The 25,489-nt window shown below is 55.3% G+C and overlaps 1 protein-coding gene across 1 annotated transcript in view; it reads right to left on the reverse strand.

Moving 5' to 3' along the window:
- The window catches only part of dcst1 (DC-STAMP domain containing 1), a 109,266-nt gene that overhangs the window by 35,506 nt on the left and 48,271 nt on the right, over nucleotides 1–25,489 (reverse strand). The window contains exons 11-13 of the mRNA XM_073059915.1: nucleotides 20,341–20,436; nucleotides 19,249–19,375; nucleotides 16,048–16,164 (exon numbers count right to left, since the gene is read on the reverse strand). Coding sequence (XP_072916016.1) covers nucleotides 16,048–16,164; nucleotides 19,249–19,375; nucleotides 20,341–20,436 — 340 coding nt within the window. The remainder of the gene's footprint in view (nucleotides 1–16,047; nucleotides 16,165–19,248; nucleotides 19,376–20,340; nucleotides 20,437–25,489) is intronic.

Consider the following 25,489-nt stretch of genomic DNA (forward strand, 5'->3'; position numbering starts at 1 on the left):
GGAGGGTCAGTGGGGGTAGGAGATGGAGGGACAGGACTGTCTGGTGGAGGGTCAGTGGGTGAGGAGGGAGGGACAGGACTGTCTGGAGGAGGGTCAGTGGTTGAGGAGATGGAGGGACAGGACTGTCTGGAGGAGGGTCAGTGGGTGAGGAGGGAGGGACAGGACTGTCTGGCGGAGGGTCAGTGGGTGAGGAGGGAGGGACAGGACTGTCTGGAGGAGGGTCAATGGGGGTAGGAGATGGAGGGACAGGACTGTCTGGAGGAGGGTCAGTGGGCGAGGAGATGGAGGGACAGGACTGTCTGGAGTAGGGTCAGTGGGTGAGGAGGGAGGGACAGGACTGTCTGGAGGAGGGTCAGTGGGGGTACGAGATGGAGGGACAGGACTGTCTGGAGGAGGGTCAGTGGGCGAGGAGATGGAGGGACAGGACTGTCTGGAGGAGGGTCAATGGGGGTAGGAGATGGAGGGACAGGACTGTCTGGAGGAGTGTCAGTGGGAGAGGAGATGGAGGGACAGGAGTGTCTGGAGGAGGGTCAGTGGGTGAGGAGGGAGGGACAGGACTGTCTGGAGGAGGGTCAGTGGTTGAGGAGATGAAGGGACAGGACTGTCTGGAGGAGGGTCAGTGGGGGTAGGAGATGGAGGGACAGGACTGTCTGGTGGAGGGTCAGTGGGTGAGGAGGGAGGGACAGGACTGTCTGGAGGAGGGTCAGTGGTTGAGGAGATGGAGGGACAGGACTGTCTGGAGGAGGGTCAGTGGGTGAGGAGGGAGGGACAGGACTGTCTGGCGGAGGGTCAGTGGTTGAGTAGATGGAGGGACAGGACTGTCTGGAGGAGGGTCAGTGGGTGAGGAGGGAGGGACAGGACTGTCTGGAGGAGGGTCAGTGGGTGAGGAGGGAGGGACAGGACTGTCTGGAGGAGGGTCAGTGGGCGAGGAGATGGAGGGACAGGACTGTCTGGAGGAGGGTCAGTGGGGGAAAGGATGAAGGGACAGGACTGTCTGGAGGAGGGTCAGTGGGGGTAGGAGATGGAGGGACAGGACTGTCTGGAGGAGGGTCAGTGGGGGTAGGAGATGGAGGGACAGGACTGTCTGGAGGAGGGTCAGTGGGGGTAGGAGATGAAGGGTCAGGACTGTCTGGAGGAGGGTCACTGGGGGTAGGAGATGGAGGGACAGGACTGTCTGGAGGAGGGTCAGTGGGCGAGGATATGGAGGGACAAGACTGTCTGGAGGAGGGTCACTGGGGGTAGGAGATGGAGGGACAGGACTGTCTGGAGGAGGGTCACTGGGGGTAGGAGATGGAGGGACAGGACTGTCTGGAGGAGGGTCAGTGGGGTAGGAGATGGAGAGACAGGACTGTCTGGAGGAGGGTCAGTGGGGTAGGAAATGGAGAGACAGGACTGTCTGGAGGAGGGTCAGTGGGGTAGGAGATGGAGAGACAGGACTGTCTGGAGGAGGGTCAGTGGGGTAGGAGATGGAGGGACAGGACTGTCTGGAGGAGGATCAGTGGGGGTAGAAGATGGAGGGACAGGACTGTCTGGAGGAGGGTCAGTGGGGTAGGAGATGGAGGGACAGGACTGTCTGGAGGAGGGTCAGTGGGGTAGGAGATGGAGGGACAGGACTCTCTGGAGGAGGGTCAGTGGGGGAAAGGATGAAGGGACAGGACTGTCTGGAGGAGGGTCAGTGGGGGTAGGAAATGGAGGGACAGGACTGTCTGGAGGAGGGTCAGTGGTTGAGGAGATGGAGGGACAGGACTGTCTGGAGGAGGGTCAGTGGGCGAGTAGATGGAGGGACAGGACTGTCTGGAGGAGGGTCAGTGGGGGTAGGAGATGGAGGGACAGGATTGTCTGGAGGAGGGTCAGTGGGGGTAGGAGATGGAGGGACAGGACTGTCTGGAGGAGGGTCAGTGGGCGAGGAGATGGAGGGACAGGACTGTCTGGAGGAGGGTCAGTGGTTGAGGAGATGGAGAGACAGGACTGTCTGGAGGAGGGTCAGTGGGCGAGGAGATGGAGGGACAGGACTGTCTGGAGGAGGGTCAGTGGGGGTAGGAGATGGAGGGACAGGACTGTCTGGAGGAGGGTCAGTGGGGTAGGAGATGGAGGGACAGGACTGTCTGGAGGAGGGTCAATGGGGGTAGGAGATGGAGGGACAGGATTGTCTGGAGGAGGGTCAGTGGGAGAGGAGATGGAGGGACAGGACTGTCTGGAGGAGGGTCAGTGGGCGAGGAGATGGAGGGACAGGACTGTCTGGAGGAGGGTCAGTGGGTGAGGAGGGAGGGACAGGACTGTCTGGAGGAGGGTCAGTGGTTGAGGAGATGAAGGGACAGGACTGTCTGGAGGAGGGTCAGTGGGGGTAGGAGATGGAGGGACAGGACTGTCTGGTGGAGGGTCAGTGGGTGAGGAGATGAAGGGACAGGACTGTCTGGAGGAGGGTCAATCGGGGTAGGAGATGGAGGGACAGGACTGTCTGGAGGAGGGTCAGTGGGAGAGGAGATGGAGGGACAGGACTGTCTGGAGGAGGGTCAGTGGGCGAGGAGATGGAGGGACAGGACTGTCTGGAGGAGGGTCAGTGGGTGAGGAGGGAGGGACAGGACTGTCTGGAGGAGGGTCAGTGGTTGAGGAGATGAAGGGACAGGACTGTCTGGAGGGTCAGTGGGGGTAGGAGATGGAGGGACAGGACTGTCTGGAGGAGGGTCAATGGGGGTAGGAGATGGAGGGACAGGACTGTCTGGAGGAGGGTCAGTGGGTGAGGAGATGGAGGGACAGGACTGTCTGGAGTAGGGTCAGTGGGTGAGGAGGGTGGGACAGGACTGTCTGGAGGAGGGTCAGTGGGGGTAGGAGATGGAGGGACAGGACTGTCTGGAGGAGGGTCAGTGGGCGAGGAGATGGAGGGACAGGACTGTCTGGAGGAGGCTCAATGGGGGTAGGAGATGAAGGGACAGGACTGTCTGGAGGAGGGTCAGTGGGGTAGGAGATGGAGGGACAGGACTCTCTGGAGGAGGGTCAGTGGGGGAAAGGATGAAGGGACAGGACTGTCTGGAGGAGGGTCAGTGGGGGTAGGAAATGGAGGGACAGGACTGTCTGGAGGAGGGTCAGTGGTTGAGGAGATGAAGGGACAGGACTGTCTGGAGGAGGGTCAATGGGGGTAGGAGATGGAGGGACAGGACTGTCTGGTGGAGGGTCAGTGGGTGAGGAGGGAGGGACAGGACTGTCTGGAGGAGGGTCAGTGGTTGAGGAGATGGAGGGACAGGACTGTCTGGAGGAGGGTCAGTGGGTGAGGAGGGAGGGACAGGACTGTCTGGCGGAGGGTCAGTGGTTGAGTAGATGGAGGGACAGGACTGTCTGGAGGAGGGTCAGTGGGTGAGGAGGGAGGGACAGGACTGTCTGGAGGAGGGTCAGTGGGTGAGGAGGGAGGGACAGGACTGTCTGGAGGAGGGTCAGTGGGCGAGGAGATGGAGGGACAGGACTGTCTGGAGGAGGGTCAGTGGGGGAAAGGATGAAGGGACAGGACTGTCTGGAGGAGGGTCAGTGGGGGTAGGAGATGGAGGGACAGGACTGTCTGGAGGAGGGTCAGTGGGGGTAGGAGATGGAGGGACAGGACTGTCTGGAGGAGGGTCAGTGGGGGTAGGAGATGAAGGGACAGGACTGTCTGGAGGAGGGTCACTGGGGGTAGGAGATGGAGGGACAGGACTGTCTGGAGGAGGGTCAGTGGGCGAGGATATGGAGGGACAAGACTGTCTGGAGGAGGGTCACTGGGGGTAGGAGATGGAGGGACAGGACTGTCTGGAGGAGGGTCACTGGGGTAGGAGATGGAGGGACAGGACTGTCTGGAGAAGGGTCAGTGGGGGTAGGAGATGGAGGAACAGGACTGTCTGGAGGAGGGTCAGTGGGGGTAGGAGATGGAGGGACAGGACTGTCTGGAGGAGGGTCAGTGGGTGAGGAGATGGAGGGACAGGACTGTCTGGAGGAGGGTCAGTGTGTGAGGAGATGGAGGGACAGGGCTGTCTGGAGGAGGGTCAGTGGGTGAGGAGATGGAGGGACAGGACTGTCTGGAGGAGGTTCAGTGGGGGTAGGAGATGAAGGGACATGACTGTCTGGAGGAGGGTCACTGGGGGTAGGAGATGGAGGGACAGGACTGTCTGGAGGAGGGTCAGTGGGTGAGGAGGGAAAGGACAGGACTGTCTGGAGGAGGGTCAGTGGTTGAGGAAATGGAGGGACAGGACTGTCTGGAGGAGGGTCAGTGGGGGAAAGGATGAAGGGACAGGACTGTCTGGAGGAGGGTCAGTGGGCGAGGAGATGGAGGGACAGGACTGTCTGGAGGAGGGTCAGTGGGGGTAGGAGATGGAGGGACAGGACTGTCTGGAGGAGGGTCAGTGGGTGAGGAGATGGAGGGACAGGACTGTCTGGAGGAGGGTCAGTGGGTGAGGAGATGGAGGGACAGGACTGTCTGGAGTAGGGTCAGTGGGTGAGGAGATGGAGGGACAGGACTGTCTGGAGGAGGGTCAGTGGGGGTAGGAGATGGAGGGACAGGACTGTCTGGAGGAGGGTCAGTGGGCGAGGAGATGGAGGGACAGCACTGTCTGCAGGAGGGTCAGTGGGGGTAGGAGATGGAGGGACAGGACTGTCTGGAGGAGGGTCAGTGGGGTAGGAGATGGAGGGACAGGACTGTCTGGAGGAGGGTCAGTGGGGTAGGAGATGGAGTGACAGGACTGTCTGGAGGAGGGTCAGTGGGGGTAGAAGATGGAGCTACAGGACTGTCTGGAGGAGGGTCAGTGGGGTAGGAGATGGAGGGACAGGACTGTCTGGAGGAGGGTCAGTGGGGTAGGAGATGGAGAGACAGGACTGTCTGGAGGAGGGTCAGTGGGGTAGGAGATGGAGAGACAGGACTGTCTGGAGGAGGGTCAGTGGGGTAGGAGATGGAGAGACAGGACTGTCTGGAGGAGGGTCAGTGGGGTAGGAGATGGAGAGACAGGACTGTCTGGAGGAGGATCAGTGGGGGTAGAAGATGGAGGGACAGGACTGTCTGGAGTTGGGTCAGTGGGGGTAGGAGATGGAGGGACAGGACTGTCTGGAGGAGGGTCAGTGGGGTAGGAGATGGAGAGACAGGACTGTCTGGAGGAGGATCAGTGGGGGTAGAAGATGGAGGGACAGGACTGTCTGGAGTTGGGTCAGTGGGGGTAGGAGATGGAGGGACAGGACTGTCTGGAGTTGGGTCAGTGGGGGTAGGAGATGGAGGGACAGGACTGTCTGGAGGAGGGTCAGTGGGGGTAGGAGATGGAGGGACAGGACTGTCTGGAGGAGGGTCAGTGGGGGTAGGAGATGGAGGGACAGGACTGTCTGGAGGAGGGTCAGTGGGGGTAGGAGATGGAGGGACAGGACTGTCTGGAGGAGGGTCAGTGGGGTAGGAGATGGAGGGACAGGACTCTCTGGAGGAGGGTCAGTGGGGGAAAGGATGAAGGGACAGGACTGTCTGGAGGAGGGTCAGTGGTGGTAGGAAATGGAGGGACAGGACTGTCTGGAGGAGGGTCAGTGGTTGAGGAGATGGAGGGACAGGACTGTCTGGAGGAGGGTCAGTGGGCGAGGAGATGGAGGGAAAGGACTGTCTGGAGGAGGGTCAGTGGGGGTAGGAGATGGAGGGACAGGACTGTCTGGAGGAGGGTCAGTGGGGGTAGGAGATGGAGGGACAGGACTGTCTGGAGGAGGGTCAGTGGGCGAGGAGATGGAGGGACAGGACTGTCTGGAGGAGGGTCAGTGGTTGAGGAGATGGAGAGACAGGACTGTCTGGAGGAGGGTCAGTGGGTGAGGAGATGGAGGGACAGGACTGTCTGGAGGAGGCTCAGTGGGGTAGGAGATGGAGGGACAGGACTGTCTGGAGGAGGGTCAGTGGGGGTAGGAGATGGAGGGACAGGACTGTCTGGAGGAGGGTCAGTGGGTGAGGAGATGGAGGGACAGGACTGTCTGGAGGAGGGTCAGTGGGTGAGGAGGGAGGGACAGGACTGTCTGGAGGAGGGTCAGTGGTTGAGGAGATGAAGGGACAGGACTGTCTGGAGGAGGGTCAGTGGGGGTAGGAGATGGAGGGACAGGACTGTCTGGTGGAGGGTCAGTGGGTGAGGAGGGAGGGACAGGACTGTCTGGAGGAGGGTCAGTGGTTGAGGAGATGAAGGGACAGGACTGTCTGGAGGAGGGTCAGTGGGTGAGGAGATGGAGGGACAGGACTGTCTGGAGGAGGGTCAGTGGGTGAGGAGATGGAGGGACAGGACTGTCTGGAGGAGGGTCAGTGGGTGAGGAAATGGAGGGACAGGACTGTCTGGAGGAGGGTCAGTTGGTGAGGAAGGAGGGATAGGACTGTCTGGAGGAGGGTCAGTGGGCGAGGAGATGGAGGGACAGGACTGTCTGGAGGAGGGTCAGTGGGGGAAAGGATGAAGGGACAGGACTGTCTGGAGGAGGGTCAGTGGGGGTAGGAGATGGAGGGACAGGACTGTCTGGAGGAGGGTCAGTGGGGGTAGGAGATGGAGGGACAGGACTGTCTGGAGGAGGGTCAGTAGGGGTAGGAGATGAAGGGACAGGACTGTCTGGAGGAGGGTCACTGGGGGTAGGAGATGGAGGGACAGGACTGTCTGGAGGAGGGTCAGTGGGCGAGGATATGGAGGGACAAGACTGTCTGGAGGAGGGTCACTGGGGGTAGCAGATGGAGGGACAGGACTGTCTGGAGGAGGGTCACTGGGCGTAGGAGATGGAGGGACAGGACTGTCTGGAGGAGGGACAATGGGGGAAAGGATGAAGGGACAGGACTGTCTGGAGGAGGGTCAGTGGGGGTAGGAGATGGAGGGACAGGACTGTCTGGAGGAGGGTCAATGGGGGTAGGAGATGGTGGGACAGTACTGTCTGGAGGAGGGTCAGTGGGGGTAGGAGATGGAGGGACAGGACTGTCTGGAGGAGGGTCAGTGGGGGTAGGAGATGGAGGGACAGGACTGTCTGGAGGAGGGTCAGTGGGGGTAGGAGATGGAGGGACAGGACTGTCTGGAGGAGGGTCAGTGGGGGTAGGAGATGGAGGGACAGGACTGTCTGGAGGAGGGTCAGTGGGGGTAGGAGATGGAGGGACAGGACTGTCTGGGGGAGGGTCAATGGGGGTAGGAGATGGTGGGACAGTACTGTCTGGAGGAGGGTCAGTGGGGGTAGGAGATGTAGGGACAGGACTGTCTGGAGGAGGGTCAGTGGGTGAGGAGATGGAGGGACAGGACTGTCTGGAGGAGGGTCAGTGGGTGAGGAGATGGAGGGACAGGACTGTCTGGAGGAGGGTCAGTGGGTGAGGAGATGGAGGGACAGGACTGTCTGGAGGAGGGTCAGTGGGTGAGGAGATGGAGGGACAGGACTGTCTGGAGGAGGGTCAGTGGGGGTAGGAGATGGAGGGACAGGACTGTCTGGAGGAGGGTCAGTGGTTGAGGAGATGTAGGGACAGGACTGTCTGGAGGAGGGTCAGTGGGGGTAGGAGATGGAGGGACAGGACTGTCTGGAGGAGGGTCAGTGGGGGTAGGAGATGAAGGGACAGGACTGTCTGGAGGAGGGTCAGTGGGGTTAGGAGATGGAGGGACAGGACTGTCTGGAGGAGGGTCAGTGGGTGAGGAGATGGAGGGACAGGACTGTCTGGAGGAGGGTCAGTGGGTGAGGAGATGGAGGGACAGGACTGTCTGGAGGAGGGTCACTGGGGGTAGGAGATGGAGGGACAGGACTGTCTGGAGGAGTGTCAGTGGGCGAGGACATGGAGGGACAGGAATGTCTGGAGGAGGGTCAGTGGGTGAGGAGATGGAGGGACAGGACTGTCTGGAGGAGGGTCACTGGGGGTAGGAGATGGAGGGACAGGACTGTCTGGAGGAGGGTCAGTGGGCGAGGACATGGAGGGACAGGACTGTCTGGAGGAGGGTCACTGGGGGTAGGAGATGGAGGGACAGGACTGTCTGGAGGAGGGTCAGTGGACGAGGAGATGGAGGGACAGGACTGTCTGGAGGAGGGTCAGTGGGGGTAGGAGATGGAGGGACAGGACTGTCTGGAGGAGGGTCAATGGGGGTAGGAGATGGTGGGACAGTACTGTCTGGAGGAGGGTCAGTGGGGGTAGGAGATGTAGGGACAGGACTGTCTGGAGGAGGGTCAGTGGGTGAGGAGATGGAGGGACAGGACTGTCTGGAGGAGGGTCAGTGGGTGAGGAGATGGAGGGACAGGACTGTCTGGAGGAGGGTCAGTGGGTGAGGAGATGGAGGGACCGGACTGTCTGGAGGAGGGTCAGTGGGTGAGGAGATGGAGGGACAGGACTGTCTGGAGGAGGGTCAGTGGGGGTAGGAGATGGAGGGACAGGACTGTCTGGAGGAGGGTCAGTGGTTGAGGAGATGTAGGGACAGGACTGTCTGGAGGAGGGTCAGTGGGGGTAGGAGATGGAGGGACAGGACTGTCTGGAGGAGGGTCAGTGGCTGAGGAGATGGAGGGACAGGACTGTCTGGAGGAGGGTCAGTGGGTGAGGAGATGAAGGGACAGGACTGTCTGGAGGAGGGTCAATGGGGGTAGGAGATGGAGGGACAGGATTGTCTGGAGGAGGGTCAGTGGGAGAGGAGATGGAGGGACAGGACTGTCTGGAGGAGGGTCAGTGGGCGAGGAGATGGAGGGACAGGACTGTCTGGAGGAGGGTCAGTGGGTGAGGAGGGAGGGACAGGACTGTCTGGAGGAGGGTCAGTGGTTGAGGAGATGAAGGGACAGGACTGTCTGGAGGAGGGTCAGTGGGGGTAGGAGATGGAGGGACAGGACTGTCTGGAGGAGGGTCAGTGGGGGAAAGGATGAAGGGACAGGACTGTCTGGAGGAGGGTCAGTGGGTGAGGAGATGAAGGGACAGGACTGTCTGGAGGAGGGTCAATCGGGGTAGGAGATGGAGGGACAGGACTGTCTGGAGGAGGGTCAGTGGGAGAGGAGATGGAGGGACAGGACTGTCTGGAGGAGGGTCAGTGGGCGAGGAGATGGAGGGACAGGACTGTCTGGAGGAGGGTCAGTGGGTGAGGAGGGAGGGACAGGACTGTCTGGAGGAGGGTCAGTGGTTGAGGAGATGAAGGGACAGGACTGTCTGGAGGGTCAGTGGGGGTAGGAGATGGAGGGACAGGACTGTCTGGAGGAGGGTCAATGGGGGTAGGAGATGGAGGGACAGGACTGTCTGGAGGAGGGTCAGTGAGCGAGGAGATGGAGGGACAGGACTGTCTGGAGTAGGGTCAGTGGGTGAGGAGGGAGGGACAGGACTGTCTGGAGGAGGGTCAGTGGGGGTAGGAGATGGAGGGACAGGACTGTCTGGAGGAGGGTCAGTGGGCGAGGAGATGGAGGGACAGGACTGTCTGGAGGAGGGTCAATGGGGGTAGGAGATGAAGGGACAGGACTGTCTGGAGGAGGGTCAATGGGGGTAGGAGATGGAGGGACAGGACCGTCTGGAGGAGTGTCAGTGGGAGAGGAGATGGAGGGACAGGAGTGTCTGGAGGAGGGTCAGTGGGTGAGGAGGGAGGGACAGGACTGTCTGGAGGAGGGTCAGTGGTTGAGGAGATGAAGGGACAGGACTGTCTGGAGGAGGGTCAGTGGGGGTAGGAGATGGAGGGACAGGACTGTCTGGTGGAGGGTCAGTGGGTGAGGAGGGAGGGACAGGACTGTCTGGAGGAGGGTCAGTGGTTGAGGAGATGGAGGGACAGGACTGTCTGGAGGAGGGTCAGTGGGTGAGGAGGGAGGGACAGGACTGTCTGGCGGAGGGTCAGTGGTTGAGTAGATGGAGGGACAGGACTGTCTGGAGGAGGGTCAGTGGGTGAGGAGGGAGGGACAGGACTGTCTGGAGGAGGGTCAGTGGGTGAGGAGGGAGGGACAGGACTGTCTGGAGGAGGGTCAGTGGGCGAGGAGATGGAGGGACAGGACTGTCTGGAGGAGGGTCAGTGGGGGAAAGGATGAAGGGACAGGACTGTCTGGAGGAGGGTCAGTGGGGGTAGGAGATGGAGGGACAGGACTGTCTGGAGGAGGGTCAGTGGGGGTAGGAGATGGAGGGACAGGACTGTCTGGAGGAGGGTCAGTGGGGGTAGGAGATGAAGGGACAGGACTGTCTGGAGGAGGGTCACTGGGGGTAGGAGATGGAGGGACAGGACTGTCTGGAGGAGGGTCAGTGGGCGAGGATATGGAGGGACAAGACTGTCTGGAGGAGGGTCACTGGGGGTAGGAGATGGAGGGACAGGACTGTCTGGAGGAGGGTCACTGGGGGTAGGAGATGGAGGGACAGGACTGTCTGGAGAAGGGTCAGTGGGGGTAGGAGATGGAGGGACAGGACTGTCTGGAGGAGGGTCGGTGGGGGTAGGAGATGGAGGGACAGGACTGTCTGGAGGAGGGTCAGTGGGTGAGGAGATGGAGGGACAGGACTGTCTGGAGGAGGGTCAGTGTGTGAGGAGATGGAGGGACAGGGCTGTCTGGAGGAGGGTCAGTGGGTGAGGAGATGGAGGGACAGGACTGTCTGGAGGAGGTTCAGTGGGGGTAGGAGATGAAGGGACATGACTGTCTGGAGGAGGGTCACTGGGGGTAGGAGATGGAGGGACAGGACTGTCTGGAGGAGGGTCAGTGGGTGAGGAGGGAAAGGACAGGACTGTCTGGAGGAGGGTCAGTGGTTGAGGAAATGGAGGGACAGGACTGTCTGGAGGAGGGTCAGTGGGGGAAAGGATGAAGGGACAGGACTGTCTGGAGGAGGGTCAGTGGGCGAGGAGATGTAGGGACAGGACTGTCTGGAGGAGGGTCAGTGGGGGTAGGAGATGGAGGGACAGGACTGTCTGGAGGAGGGTCAGTGGGTGAGGAGATGGAGGGACAGGACTGTCTGGAGGAGGGTCAGTGGGTGAGGAGATGGAGGGACAGGACTGTCTGGAGTAGGGTCAGTGGGTGAGGAGATGGAGGGACAGTACTGTCTGGAGGAGGGTCAGTGGGGGTAGGAGATGGAGGGACAGGACTGTCTGGAGGAGGGTCAGTGGGCGAGGAGATGGAGGGACAGGACTGTCTGCAGGAGGGTCAGTGGGGGTAGGAGATGGAGGGACAGGACTGTCTGGAGGAGGGTCAGTGGGGTAGGAGATGGAGGGACAGGACTGTCTGGAGGAGGGTCAGTGGGGTAGGAGATGGAGTGACAGGACTGTCTGGAGGAGGGTCAGTGGGGGTAGAAGATGGAGCTACAGGACTGTCTGGAGGAGGGTCAGTGGGGTAGGAGATGGAGGGACAGGACTGTCTGGAGGAGGGTCAGTGGGGTAGGAGATGGAGAGACAGGACTGTCTGGAGGAGGGTCAGTGGGGTAGGAGATGGAGAGACAGGACTGTCTGGAGGAGGGTCAGTGGGGTAGGAGATGGAGGGACAGGACTGTCTGGAGGAGGGTCAGTGGGGTAGGAGATGGAGAGACAGGACTGTCTGGAGGAGGGTCAGTGGGGGTAGGAGATGGAGGGACAGGACTGTCTGGAGGAGGGACAATGGGGGAAAGGATGAAGGGACAGGACTGTCTGGAGGAGGGTCAATGGGGGTAGGAGATGGTGGGACAGTACTGTCTGGAGTAGGGTCAGTGGGGGTAGGAGATGGAGGGACAGGACTGTCTGGAGGAGGGTCAGTGGGGGTAGGAGATGGAGGGACAGGACTGTCTGGAGGAGGGTCAGTGGGGGTAGGAGATGGAGAGACAGGACTGTCTGGAGGAGGGTCAGTGGGGTAGGAGATGGAGAGACAGGACTGGAGGAGGATCAGTGGGGGTAGAAGATGGAGGGACAGGACTGTCTGGAGTTGGGTCAGTGGGGGTAGGAGATGGAGGGACAGGACTGTCTGGAGGAGGGTCAGTGGGGTAGGAGATGGAGAGACAGGACTGTCTGGAGGAGGATCAGTGGGGGTAGAAGATGGAGGGACAGGACTGTCTGGAGTTGGGTCAGTGGGGGTAGGAGATGGAGGGACAGGACTGTCTGGAGTTGGTTCAGTGGGGGTAGGAGATGGAGGGACAGGACTGTCTGGAGGAGGGTCAGTGGGGGTAGGAGATGGAGGGACAGGACTGTCTGGAGGAGGGTCAGTGGGGGTAGGAGATGGAGGGACAGGACTGTCTGGAGGAGGGTCAGTGGGGGTAGGAGATGGAGGGACAGGACTGTCTGGAGGAGGGTCAGTGGGGTAGGAGATGGAGGGACAGGACTCTCTGGAGGAGGGTCAGTGGGGAAAGGATGAAGGGACAGGACTGTCTGGAGGAGGGTCAGTGGTGGTAGGAAATGGAGGGACAGGACTGTCTGGAGGAGGGTCAGTGGTTGAGGAGATGGAGGGACAGGACTGTCTGGAGGAGGGTCAGTGGGCGAGGAGATGGAGGGAAAGGACTGTCTGGAGGAGGGTCAGTGGGGGTAGGAGATGGAGGGACAGGACTGTCTGGAGGAGGGTCAGTGGGGGTAGGAGATGGAGGGACAGGACTGTCTGGAGGAGGGTCAGTGGGCGAGGAGATGGAGGGACAGGACTGTCTGGAGGAGGGTCAGTGGTTGAGGAGATGGAGAGACAGGACTGTCTGGAGGAGGGTCAGTGGGTGAGGAGATGGAGGGACAGGACTGTCTGGAGGAGGCTCAGTGGGGTAGGAGATGGAGGGACAGGACTGTCTGGAGGAGGGTCAGTGGGGGTAGGAGATGGAGGGACAGGACTGTCTGGAGGAGGGTCAGTGGGTGAGGAGGGAGGGACAGGACTGTCTGGAGGAGGGTCAGTGGTTGAGGAGATGAAGGGACAGAACTGTCTGGAGGAGGGTCAGTGGGGGTAGGAGATGGAGGGACAGGACTGTCTGGTGGAGGGTCAGTGGGTGAGGAGGGAGGGACAGGACTGTCTGGAGGAGGGTCAGTGGTTGAGGAGATGAAGGGACAGGACTGTCTGGAGGAGGGTCAGTGGTTGAGGAGATGAAGGGACAGGACTGTCTGGAGGAGGGTCAGTGGGTGAGGAGATGGAGGGACAGGACTGTCTGGAGGAGGGTCAGTGGGTGAGGAAGGAGGGATAGGACTGTCTGGAGGAGGGTCAGTGGGCGAGGAGATGGAGGGACAGGACTGTCTGGAGGAGGGTCAGTGGGGGAAAGGATGAAGGGACAGGACTGTCTGGAGGAGGGTCAGTGGGGGTAGGAGATGGAGGGACAGGACTGTCTGGAGGAGGGTCAGTGGGGGTAGGAGATGGAGGGACAGGACTGTCTGGAGGAGGGTCAGTAGGGGTAGGAGATAAAGGGACAGGACTGTCTGGAGGAGGGTCACTGGGGGTAGGAGATGGAGGGACAGGACTGTCTGGAGGAGGGTCAGTGGGCGAGGATATGGAGGGACAAGACTGTCTGGAGGAGGGTCACTGGGGGTAGCAGATGGAGGGACAGGACTGTCTGGAGGAGGGTCACTGGGCGTAGGAGATGGAGGGACAGGACTGTCTGGAGGAGGGACAATGGGGGAAAGGATGAAGGGACAGGACTGTCTGGAGGAGGGTCAGTGGGGGTAGGAGATGGAGGGACAGGACTGTCTGGAGGAGGGTCAATGGGGGTAGGAGATGGTGGGACAGTACTGTCTGGAGGAGGGTCAGTGGGGGTAGGAGATGGAGGGACAGGACTGTCTGGAGGAGGGTCAGTGGGGGTAGGAGATGGAGGGACAGGACTGTCTGGAGGAGGGTCAGTGGGGGTAGGAGATGGAGGGACAGGACTGTCTGGAGGAGGGTCAGTGGGGGTAGGAGATGGAGGGACAGGACTGTCTGGAGGAGGGTCAGTGGGGGTAGGAGATGGAGGGACAGGACTGTCTGGGGGAGGGTCAATGGGGGTAGGAGATGGTGGGACAGTACTGTCTGGAGGAGGGTCAGTGGGGGTAGGAGATGTAGGGACAGGACTGTCTGGAGGAGGGTCAGTGGGTGAGGAGATGGAGGGACAGGACTGTCTGGAGGAGGGTCAGTGGGTGAGGAGATGGAGGGACAGGACTGTCTGGAGGAGGGTCAGTGGGTGAGGAGATGGAGGGACAGGACTGTCTGGAGGAGGGTCAGTGGGTGAGGAGATGGAGGGACAGGACTGTCTGGAGGAGGGTCAGTGGGGGTAGGAGATGGAGGGACAGGACTGTCTGGAGGAGGGTCAGTGGTTGAGGAGATGTAGGGACAGGACTGTCTGGAGGAGGGTCAGTGGGGGTAGGAGATGGAGGGACAGGACTGTCTGGAGGAGGGTCAGTGGGGGTAGGAGATGAAGGGACAGGACTGTCTGGAGGAGGGTCAGTGGGGTTAGGAGATGGAGGGACAGGACTGTCTGGAGGAGGGTCAGTGGGTGAGGAGATGGAGGGACAGGACTGTCTGGAGGAGGGTCAGTGGGTGAGGAGATGGAGGGACAGGACTGTCTGGAGGAGGGTCACTGGGGGTAGGAGATGGAGGGACAGGACTGTCTGGAGGAGGGTCAGTGGGCGAGGACATGGAGGGACAGGACTGTCTGGAGGAGGGTCAGTGGGTGAGGAGATGGAGGGACAGGACTGTCTGGAGGAGGGTCACTGGGGGTAGGAGATGGAGGGACAGGACTGTCTGGAGGAGGGTCAGTGGGCGAGGACATGGAGGGACAGGACTGTCTGGAGGAGGGTCACTGGGGGTAGGAGATGGAGGGACAGGACTGTCTGGAGGAGGGTCAGTGGACGAGGAGATGGAGGGACAGGACTGTCTGGAGGAGGGTCAGTGGGGGTAGGAGATGGAGGGACAGGACTGTCTGGAGGAGGGTCAATGGGGGTAGGAGATGGTGGGACAGTACTGTCTGGAGGAGGGTCAGTGGGGGTAGGAGATGTAGGGACAGGACTGTCTGGAGGAGGGTCAGTGGGTGAGGAGATGGAGGGACAGGACTGTCTGGAGGAGGGTCAGTGGGTGAGGAGATGGAGGGACAGGACTGTCTGGAGGAGGGTCAGTGGGTGAGGAGATGGAGGGACCGGACTGTCTGGAGGAGGGTCAGTGGGTGAGGAGATGGAGGGACAGGACTGTCTGGAGGAGGGTCAGTGGGGGTAGGAGATGGAGGGACAGGACTGTCTGGAGGAGGGTCAGTGGTTGAGGAGATGTAGGGACAGGACTGTCTGGAGGAGGGTCAGTGGGGGTAGGAGATGGAGGGACAGGACTGTCTGGAGGAGGGTCAGTGGGGGTAGGAGATGAAGGGACAGGACTGTCTGGAGGAGGGTCAGTGGGGTTAGGAGATGGAGGGACAGGACTGTCTGGAGGAGGGTCAGTGGGTGAGGAGATGGAGGGACAGGACTGTCTGGAGGAGGGTCAGTGGGTGAGGAGATGGAGGGACAGGACTGTCTGGAGGAGGGTCAGTGGGTGAGGAGATGGAGGGACAGGACTGTCTGGAGGAGGGTCAGTGGGCAAGGAGATGGAGGGAGAAGACTGTCTGGAGGAGGGTCAGTGGGGGGTAGGAGATGAAGGGACAGGACTGTCTGGAGGAGGGTCAGTGGGGTTAGGAGATGGAGGGACAGGACTGTCTGGAGGAGGGTCAGTGGGGGTAGGAGATGGAGGGACAGGACTGTCTGGAGGAGGGTCAGTGGGGGTAGGAGATGAAGGGACAGGACTGTCTGGAGGAGGGTCAGTGGGGTTAGGAGATGGAGGGACAGGACTGTCTGGAGGAGGGTCAGTGGGTGAGGAGATGGAGGGACAGGACTGTCTGGAGGAGGGTCAGTGGGTGAGGAGATGGAGGGACAGGACTGTCTGGAGGAGGGTCAGTGGGTGAGGAGATGGAGGGACAGGACTGTCTGGAGGAGGGTCAGTGGGCAAGGAGATGGAGGGAGAGGACTGTCCAGAGGAGGGTTAGGTGTTTGGAGTGGCTTATACAGAGCACAGAATTAGGCCCTTGCCCCACATCGGATATGCCTACCACTGAGCCAAACTGAAGAGACATTCAGGGGACAAGCTCTCTGTAAGTATTTTGACAACTGCCTCCACAACACAATTTCAAGAATACCTCAATCTTTTCTCCGCCTCCAGCTGCAGCCTGTTCTTCCTGCAAAGGACCACCCTTTCCCCATGACCTCACACTGGACTGTGGGCAATCAGACTTACGCAAGTTGTTGGACACTGTCTGGATGTCAATGGTGTTGTTGAAGGCGACAACGGCTCTGCGGATTAGATTGGCCAGGACGGAGTTCCCACGAACCTTGATCTCCAAATGGTGGCTCTCTGCATAAGGGAAAGCAAGAGCAGACTGTCTTCTCAAATACCATCATTACACCATGGTTCATTTGAACCTTTACTCCCTCGTCCTCATATCCAAATAAACCCCTGCCATTACAAAGTCAAACTGCTGGAGAAACTCAGCAGGTCAGGCAATGTCTATGAAGGGAACTGGGCCGTTGACATTTGAGTTCGAGACACTCATCTGGACTGAAGGAGTCGAGGGGAGATAGCCGGTATAAAGTGCTGAGGGGAAGGGGTGGGGCAAGGGCTTGCAGGTGACAGGTAGATCCAGGTGAGAGGGAGGGAATAAACAATTTGAGAAGGGAAGAGTGAAGATAATAACAGATGCTGGGAGGAATTTTGTGGAGGGAATAATGTCTACTTTGAACATTTTTCTCTTTTGCGAGAGTTCTATGAGACATTTTCTCACAGGATTTCTACAGATGTACCATGGAGAGCATTCTGACTGGCTGCATCACCGTCTGATATGAAGGGGCCAATGCACAGGATTGACAGAGGCTGCAGAGGGTTGTAAACTTAGCCAGCTCCATCATGGACACAAGTCTTCCCACTTAAAAGAACAATTAAAGGACATCTTTAATTGGTGATGCCTCAAGGGGGCCTCCATCATTCAAGATCCTCAGCATCCAGGAGATGCTCATTACTCTTGTCATTACTGTTATCAGGGAGGAGGTACAAGACCCTGAAGGCCCACATTCAAGGTTTCAGGAACAGCTTCTTTTCATCCGCCATCAGATTTGTGAATGGACCATGAACCAATGAATGCTACCTCACTTTTTGCTCACTTTCTGCACTCCTTATTTATCTTTTTATATATTTCTTATTGTAACCTTTAGTGATTTTTATGCATTACACTGCACTGCTGCTGCAAAACAACAAATTTCACGACGTATGTCAGTGATAATAAACCTGATTCTGATTCTATTTCCCCCTTTTCCACTCCTCTCCTGATGTCCACCTATCACCATCCCTTTAAATTCACCAGGGCCTGTTTCCCAAGCTCCCTTTAAACACACTGGTTCCCTGGAATATTTGTATTCAACTGTGTATCATCTTAAAACCAGTGAATTGAAAGTCTGTTGGAATGTTAGTTATAAGGAAAGGTTGGACAAACTGGGGTTTCTTTCTTTGGAGTGTTGGAGGCTGAAAGAAGGTCTGATATAGTTCATAAAATGATGATAGGATAAAGTCTTTCCTCCCAGAGTGGAAATGTCAAATACTAGAATTTGTATCTTTAACGTGAGAGGGGAGAAGTTTAAAAGAGATGTGCAGGACAGGTTTCTTTTTATGCAGAATGGTGGGCAGGTTCCTGGAATGGGCTGTCGGGGAGATGGTGGAAGCGGATATGATAGTGATATTTATGTAAGGGAAGAAGAAGAATAGTCCTTAACTCAGCAGTGGAGTTATCGGAGCACCCTCTTTTGAAGGTGTTTCCGTAGCAAGCTATTCTTGTTTTTATGAGGCCGAGTTGCTAGCTCGATGCTCAACCCAACTTGGATTCAAACTCGGGAACCTTCACTCTGGAGTCTGGCGCTGATATTATTGCGCCTCCAAGCGGGGACATTTATGAGAGGCGTGGAGCACCATACTGTGGTAGGGCCAGTGAAGAGGGAGCGCTGCACTGTGGGAGGGGTGTTGAGGAAGGAGCATCGTACAGCGGAAGGGGCAGTGAGGAGGGAGCGCCGCACTGTGGGAGGGGTGTTGAGGAAGGAGCATCGTACAGCGGAAGGGGCAGTGAGGAGGGACCGCCGCACTGTGGGAGGGGTGTTGAGGAAGGAGCATCGTACAGCGGAAGGGGCAGTGAGGAGGGAGCACTGCACTGTGGGAGGAACTATATTGAAGAAATATTACATCATTGTGAGATGTTATATTTTGAACAACACATCGTACCCCTCCATCCCATCCTCTCTATGGTATAAACGATCCAAATGGAAGAAGACTTTTCCTTGGAGTCTTGAGACCACCAATTATCCCAACTGTCAGGATATTCCCAGTAAGATCTTACTTTGCAACAAACTCTCAGATTAATTTAAAATGCCTCATTGGCTGATGAGCATTTTGGTAGTTAAAAAGTCATTGAGAAAATATCAGTCAACTTTCTACATTGTCTACTAATCCTTCTTGGAATTGGATGGACCCTCTACCTCATCCCAGGATAAACAACAACAAGATTGTTTATCTCCTCCTGGTGAACATCAGCAGAAACCAGAGCGTTTCTTGGAGTTACCTACATTTGAAGAGAACTTAATTCAATAGCTTACACTGGATAACAAAGATTTTGCTTCCTGAATACTTTTGGGTGAACCTTATGGATTTTGGGCTGCAGATCACGAGAATCACTATGAATTTTCCCTACCCTACACCATTTTTTTGAAATTGCCTGTATTTGTTATTTCAATTCATAATTCAAGTCAGAATAACTGATGCCAAGTTTAGGGAAGGCATTTCTTGAGGGTCCACAAATCAAACAGGTAATCTGAAGAACTTATAGTGGGACCGGAGAAAACCACATTGAAGGCATTCAAGGACGTTGTTGAAAATTTTCTTGGCAACTACAGAGCACCAAACTACATGCAGTCAGTTGACAACGTGCTTCCAGCATACAAAACCATGAAGTGCAACATGTCACTAAAGATTCATATCCTGCAGTCCCATTTAGACTTCTTCCCTGCAAATCTTGGCGCCGTCAGTGATGAGCACGGTGAAAGGTTTCACCAGGACATTGTGGACACAGAGAAACAGTATCAGCGCAAATGGAATCCATCAACGCTGGCTGATTATTGTTGGACACTTAAACGAGAAGCCTCAGACACCGAGTACAAACGAAAATCATCAACTAAACCTTTTCAGCTTCGATGAATTATTGCAAAGCATCAGCATTGTTATTTAACACATGGAAGTTAATTTCATGTTTCTCCAAATTCCTATATGATAGAAGTAGTCTGAAATTATATTTGTGTTCAATTTCAAGTGGTGTGTTATAAACAAAAACAATTCTGAGGAAGCAACACTTCCAAAAAAATTTGTTGTCCAATGTTATTAGAGTAGTGTTAGACCAAGACTCACCACTGAAGTTGTATTCCAAGTAACTGTGCCTCTGAATGATGTCCAGCATTGTGAACAGCAGCCAGTCAAGGACAAAGAGCGTGATCAGAACCAGGATTATTGGAATATACTGTATAATTCCCAATAGCTGTGGGGTACAAATGCACATAGGGAAGGATTAGACCCTGAAGCCTGGCAACCCTCAGGAGGCAGAGCATAGAATTTACTTCAGCTGTCAGTAATGGTTGTGTGTCTCAAGTTCAAGTTTATGGTCATCTGCTTGTACATACTGTATATAAAACCAAATGAAATAACGTTCCTCTGGACCACAGTGCACCCAAAAACATACCTCACACAGAGCACATAAAACAAAATATTACCATAACGAGACCTCATTGGCGACAGGGTATCCATTAATCTCTCAGCCCAAGGGAAGAAGCTGTTACCCAGTCTGGCAGTCGAGTCCTGACGCTCCTGTACCTTCTTTCTGACGGTAGTGGGTCAAAGCGATTACAGGCTGTGCGGTAGGGATCCTCAACAATGCTTCATGCCCTTCATCTACGACCCTCTCAGTAAATGTCACAAGTAGTGGGGAGGGAGTCCCTGGTGATCTCGGCCGCTTTTATATCTATTTTATTATCTCATGGCCTCTCACCACCCGTCACATGCCCACAGGTTTGCTATGGACATTTAACAGCAAAGTTAAGGACAATTCTCCAAATGCCACTGCTGAGGGAGTGCAGCACTCAGGAGGGGGCGCCGTACTGTGTGATACAGTGGCTAGGGAGTGTTGCACTATGGGGAGGGGGCTGAGAGACAGAGAGAAACAGACAAAGAGAGAGATGGCGAGATGAATGGAGAGGAGGAGGGAGAAAGGGAGGGGCAGTGAGTGGGAGAAAGAAAGATTTGTGGGAGAGTTGTGCAGAGAGAGAGGGTGAGTGAGGCAAATGGGAGAGGTAAAGGAAGAGGGACTGGGGCACAGAGATAGTGTGACTGGGTCAGAGGGTGGGACAATTAAGAGTGGCTATTATGTCCATGAGCTCAGTGAGTCTCTGGTGCTTTGTGATAAACACCTGGGGCTAAGCATTGACCCCACCTCAGATCATCACTCACCAGGGTTCTCAACTCTTCAGAGTGGAATTTCAGTTGCCAGGGGAATATCACATCACATTGTTCCGCCTTCCTCAAAGGCAGCAGGTATCTCCGATCCTGGAGCAAGAAGTACAGGACATGAACCATGGACGTTAGCGTCGCTACACAGCCCTGTATCAGTCCCACAATAATCCCACTGCCTTGCACACTCAGCAAAACTCTGTATCAGTCCCCAAACTAATCCCACTGCCCCACTCTCTCCCCACAGCCCTGTATCAGTCCCCAAACTAATCCCACTGCCCCACTCTCTCCCCACAGCCCTGTATCAGTCCCCAAACTAATCCCACTGCCCCACTCTCCCCACAGTCCTGTATCAGTCCCCAAACTAATCCCACTGCCCCACTCTCTCCCCACAGCCCTGTATCAGTCCCCAAACTAATCCCACTGCCCCACTCTCTCCCCACAGTCCTGAATCAGTCCCCAAACTAATCCCACTGCCCCACTCTCCCCACAGCCCTGTATCAGTCCCCACACTAATCCCACTGTCACACTCTCTCCCCACAGTCCTGAATCAGTCCCCAAACTAATCCCACTGCCCCACTCTCTCCCCACAGCCCTGTATCAGTCCCCAAACTAATCCCACTGCCCCACTCTCTCCCCACAGTCCTGTATCAGTCCCCACACCAATCCCACTGTCCCCCTCTCCCCACAGCCCTGTATCAGTCCCCAAAATAATCCCACTGCCCCACTCTCCCCACAGCCCTGTATCAGTCCCCAAACTAATCCCACTGTCGCCCTCTCTCACCACAGTCCTGTATCAGTCCCCACACCAATCCCACTGTCCCCCTCTCCCCACAGTCCCGTATCAGTCCCCAAAATAATCCCACTGCCCCACTCTCCCCACAGACCTGTATCAGTCCCCACACTAATCCCACTGTCCCACTCTCTCCCCACAGTCCTGTATCAGTCCCCAAACTAATCCCACTAATCTGTTCTCCCCCACAAAGATCAAAGTTCAAAGTAAATTTATTATCAAAGTACATATATGTCACCTTATACAACCCTGAGATTCATTTTCTTGTGGGCATACTCAATAAATCTATAGAATAATAACCATAACAGAATCAATGAAAGACTGCCCAACTAGGATTTGCACAAACTGTGCAAATACAAAAACAAGAAACAATAATAATCAGTAAATAAGAAATAAATACTGAGAACATGAGATGAAGAGTCCTAGGAAGTGTGTCCATTGGTTGTGGGAACATTTCAATGATGGGACAAGTGAAGTTGTCCCCTTTTGTTCAAGGTTTGAGGGGTAATAATTGTTCCTAAACCTGGTGGCGCAAGTATCATTTTCCAAACTAATTCCACTGCCCCACTCTCTCCTACACAGCCCTATATCATTCTCCAAACTAATCTCACTGGCACCACTCTGCAATTCTCTCTGTTCATGACCCCTGCAGCCTCCTGCCTCTCTATCCTTTGTTACAACTGACTGCTCCTCACCAATGGCATTGTAAAGTGAACATCAAACATCACGGCTCTCCATGGGAGGTGTTCACCTGTTCAATCTGACTTAACCCTACACTCTCTCAACTGAATCCCTTGTTTTTGTCACTCCCCCACTAGTGGAAATAGCTGCCAGTAGCCATAAAGTTGATGGTTAAGTTTAGAAACAAGAGTCAGGAGACACCAGCCTTATTCACTGTCAAACAGAAAAGGTTAGGAGGAAATTCAAGGTAAATCAACGATGAGTTTATTGTCGTAAACACAAATATATATCTGCACATGTGCAACGCAAAAGTTCAAAGTAGATGTCCGAATCCCGAGTTTCAGTTTCTTGCAGACATTCATAGTCATTGTCAGCATCCAAACGTCTCGAGAGATGATGGTTCCGGAGCTGCAGCCTTGGGGCTATTTGTATTTTCTAGAGTGGCTGTACAGCCCCACTCTGGAGTGACCGTCTCTTTCACAGCGGCTACAGGTGACGGAGGAAGGTGCTCTGGGTGATGCAGCTCTGGCTTTTCTTCTGGCTCTCTCATTGATGAGCATTTTGGTCCTTGCTGCCTCAGTATGTCGCACACCGCTGGTCTAGTATTCAGCTGTTTCCTCCCACGTGTTGAGGTCGATGCCTGACAGCTTCACGTCGCGCTCGCAGGCATCCCTGTAGCGGTGGCATGGTCCTCCTTGTGGGCACTCAGCTCGCCTTGCAGCATCTCCTTGGGAGTACGTCCCTGGTCCATCCGTTTAACATGGCCCAACCATCTCAGGCATCTGTGGCTGAGTAGTGCATGGATGCTGGTGGTGTCAGTCTGCTGCAGAACCTCTGTGTTGGTGATTCTGCCCTGCCAGGAGGTGTGCAAGATGTGCCTGAGGCAGCGTAGGTGGAACGAGTTTGGCCTCTTCTCTTGGCTGATGCATGGTGTCAAAGACTCGCTGGTGTAGAGGAGTTTGCTGGGCACCGATGCCTGGTACACACGCAGCTTGGTCTTTGTCAGCTGTCTGTGTTCAGTCTAGCCATGACACCTGCAGCTTTGGAAATCCTGCTGTTTACCTCTGCTTCTAGGGACAGGGAATGGTGATGGTTGACCCAAGGTAGGTGAAGGAGTCGACTGCAACCATTGATGGTGATGTTTGGGGGAGATTCTGCACCCTAGGTCATGATGTTTGCCTTCTTAGACTGATGGCTAACCCAAACTCCTTGCAGGCATGGGCGAAGTGGTTCAGCAGTTGCTGGAGTCCGCCTTCAGTGTGTGACGTCAATGCTGCACCGTCTGCAAACAGCACCTCATGGATGAGGGCTGCCCTAACTTTGGTCTTGGAGCACAAGGGAATGACGTTGAACAGCCTGCCATCAGCTCTCGTGCGAAGGGAGATGCCTTCAGTGCAGTCTGTGAAAGTATAATGAAGGAGCATGGAGAAGAAGATTCAAAGAGTTCGGTGCCCGGACACAACCTTGTTTCACTCCACTGCTCACTGGAAAGGCATCAGAAGCTGCTCCACTGAAGCAGGCAGTGCTGTGCGTGTCCTTATGGAAGGATGGTATACTGCTGTGCAGTCTTGGGGGGCAGCCAACCTTTAGCAGGAGCTTGAAGAGTCTGCCTCTGCTGATGAAGCAGCACCTCCTCTCCCCATAAACGAATCACTCAGTGCCGAACTACTTCCCCAAGTACATTCCACACAATCTGACTCCCTTCCCCACCGGGTACCGACTGCTGACAGACGAACTGGCTTTCTAGTCTGGGCCTGCCCTGCCGCGAGGTCTCCATACCCTCCTGCCCGCATCCGAGGTCAGCGCCGCACCCGCTGCCTGGGCCTGCAGGCCGACCCAAGCGCCCCACACCCATTCGGTGGTGCCAGCGCCATTTCCTTAGCACACACAGAAACAAACAAGACCAAATGTGCCAAAAACAAAAGATACAATAATAATAGTGATAAATAAATGGTAAATAATTAATAGTGAGTCCTTGAAAGTGAGTCCATAGTTTGAGGAATCAGTTCAGTACTGAGGTGAGTGACGTTACCCACAACAGTTCAGGAGCCTTATGGTTATAGGCTTAGAGTGATTAATTGTTAGTCTATAACCATAAGGCTCCTGAACCAGCAAGCCTTATCATCCAGCAGCACTTACATCCACCGTGATGAAGCACTTTGAGAGGTTGGTGATGATTCCTGCAATGGAAGTGACTTGGATCAGCTTCAGTTTGCCTAACAGCACAAGTCTGCAGCAGATGCCAATTCACTGATTCTTCGCTCAACTCTGCAACATCTGGATAGCATAGATGCATACATCAGGATGCTCGTCATCGACTTCAGCTCAGCTCAGCTCTGTCACCTCCTCAAAACTAATCAATAAGCTACAAGTCCTAGGTATCAGCAGCTCCTCAGTCAGTTGGATTGACAACATCTACTCCACAATCTCCACCAGCACACATACACCACAAAGCCATGTGCTGAGGCTCCACACACTTCATATTTTTTGACTGTGAGGCTAAGCACAGCTCCACTACCAAATGGAAGTTTGCTGACAACACCACTGTTATTGGCTGAATCAATGACAATTGATCAATCAGCACATAGGACGGAGATTGAACATTGGCTGAACAACAACCTCTCATTCAATGTCAGTAAGACCAAGGAACTGATGATTGACTCCAGGATGAGGAAACCAAAGGTCCCATGAGCCAACCCTCAACAGGATATTGGAGGTGGATAGAGTCAGCAACTTTAAATTCCTCATTGTTATCATTTCAGAGGATCTGTCGTGGGTGCAGCACACAAGTACAATAATGAAGAAAGCACAGCAGCGCCTCTACTTCCTTAGAAGTTTGAGAAGATTTGGCATGACATCTAAAACTTTGACATCACTGCCCTTGAAAGGAAGATCATGCAAAAAGTAGTGAAGGTGACCCAGTCCATCACAGGTAAAACCCTCCCCACCAGAGTGCTATCACAGGAAAGCAATGTCAATAATCGAATACCCCCAGCATCCAAGCCATGCTCTCTTCTTGCTGCTGCCTACAGGCAGGATACACAGAAGCCTCAGGACCAACACCACCAGGTTTAGGAACAGCTATGACCCTTCATATCAAAGTCAAAATTCAAAGTAAGTTTATTATCAAAGTACGTACAGTGTCTATAAAAAGCATTCAACCCCCCTTGGAATTTTTCATATTTTATTGTCTTACAGCATTGAATCACAGTGGATTTAATTTAGCTTTTTGACACTGATCAACAGAAAAAGACTCGTTCATGTCAAAGTGAAATCAGATCTTTACAAAGTGATCTAAATTAATTAGAAATATAAAACACAAAATAATTGATTGCATAAGTATTAACCCTCCACCCTTTAATATGACACACCAAATCATCACTGGTGCAACTAAACGGTTTAGAAGTCACATAATTAGTTAAATGGAGATCACCGTGTTCAGACAAGTAGTAAAAATATACTGTATCTGGAAGGTGCAACTGCTGGGTGAGTCAGTATCCTGGCAAAAACTACACCGTGAAAACAACAGAACACTCCAAGCAACTCCGCGAAAAGGTTATTGAAAAGCAGAGGTCAGGAGATGGATACAACAAAATTTCCAGTATCTCTTGGAATACAGTTCAGTCAATCATCAAGAAGTGGAAAGAACATGGCACAGCTGTAAATCTGCCTACA

The sequence above is a fragment of the Hemitrygon akajei genome, chromosome 11 (genome assembly GCF_048418815.1).
Source record: "Hemitrygon akajei chromosome 11, sHemAka1.3, whole genome shotgun sequence".
Taxonomy (NCBI): domain Eukaryota; kingdom Metazoa; phylum Chordata; class Chondrichthyes; order Myliobatiformes; family Dasyatidae; genus Hemitrygon; species Hemitrygon akajei.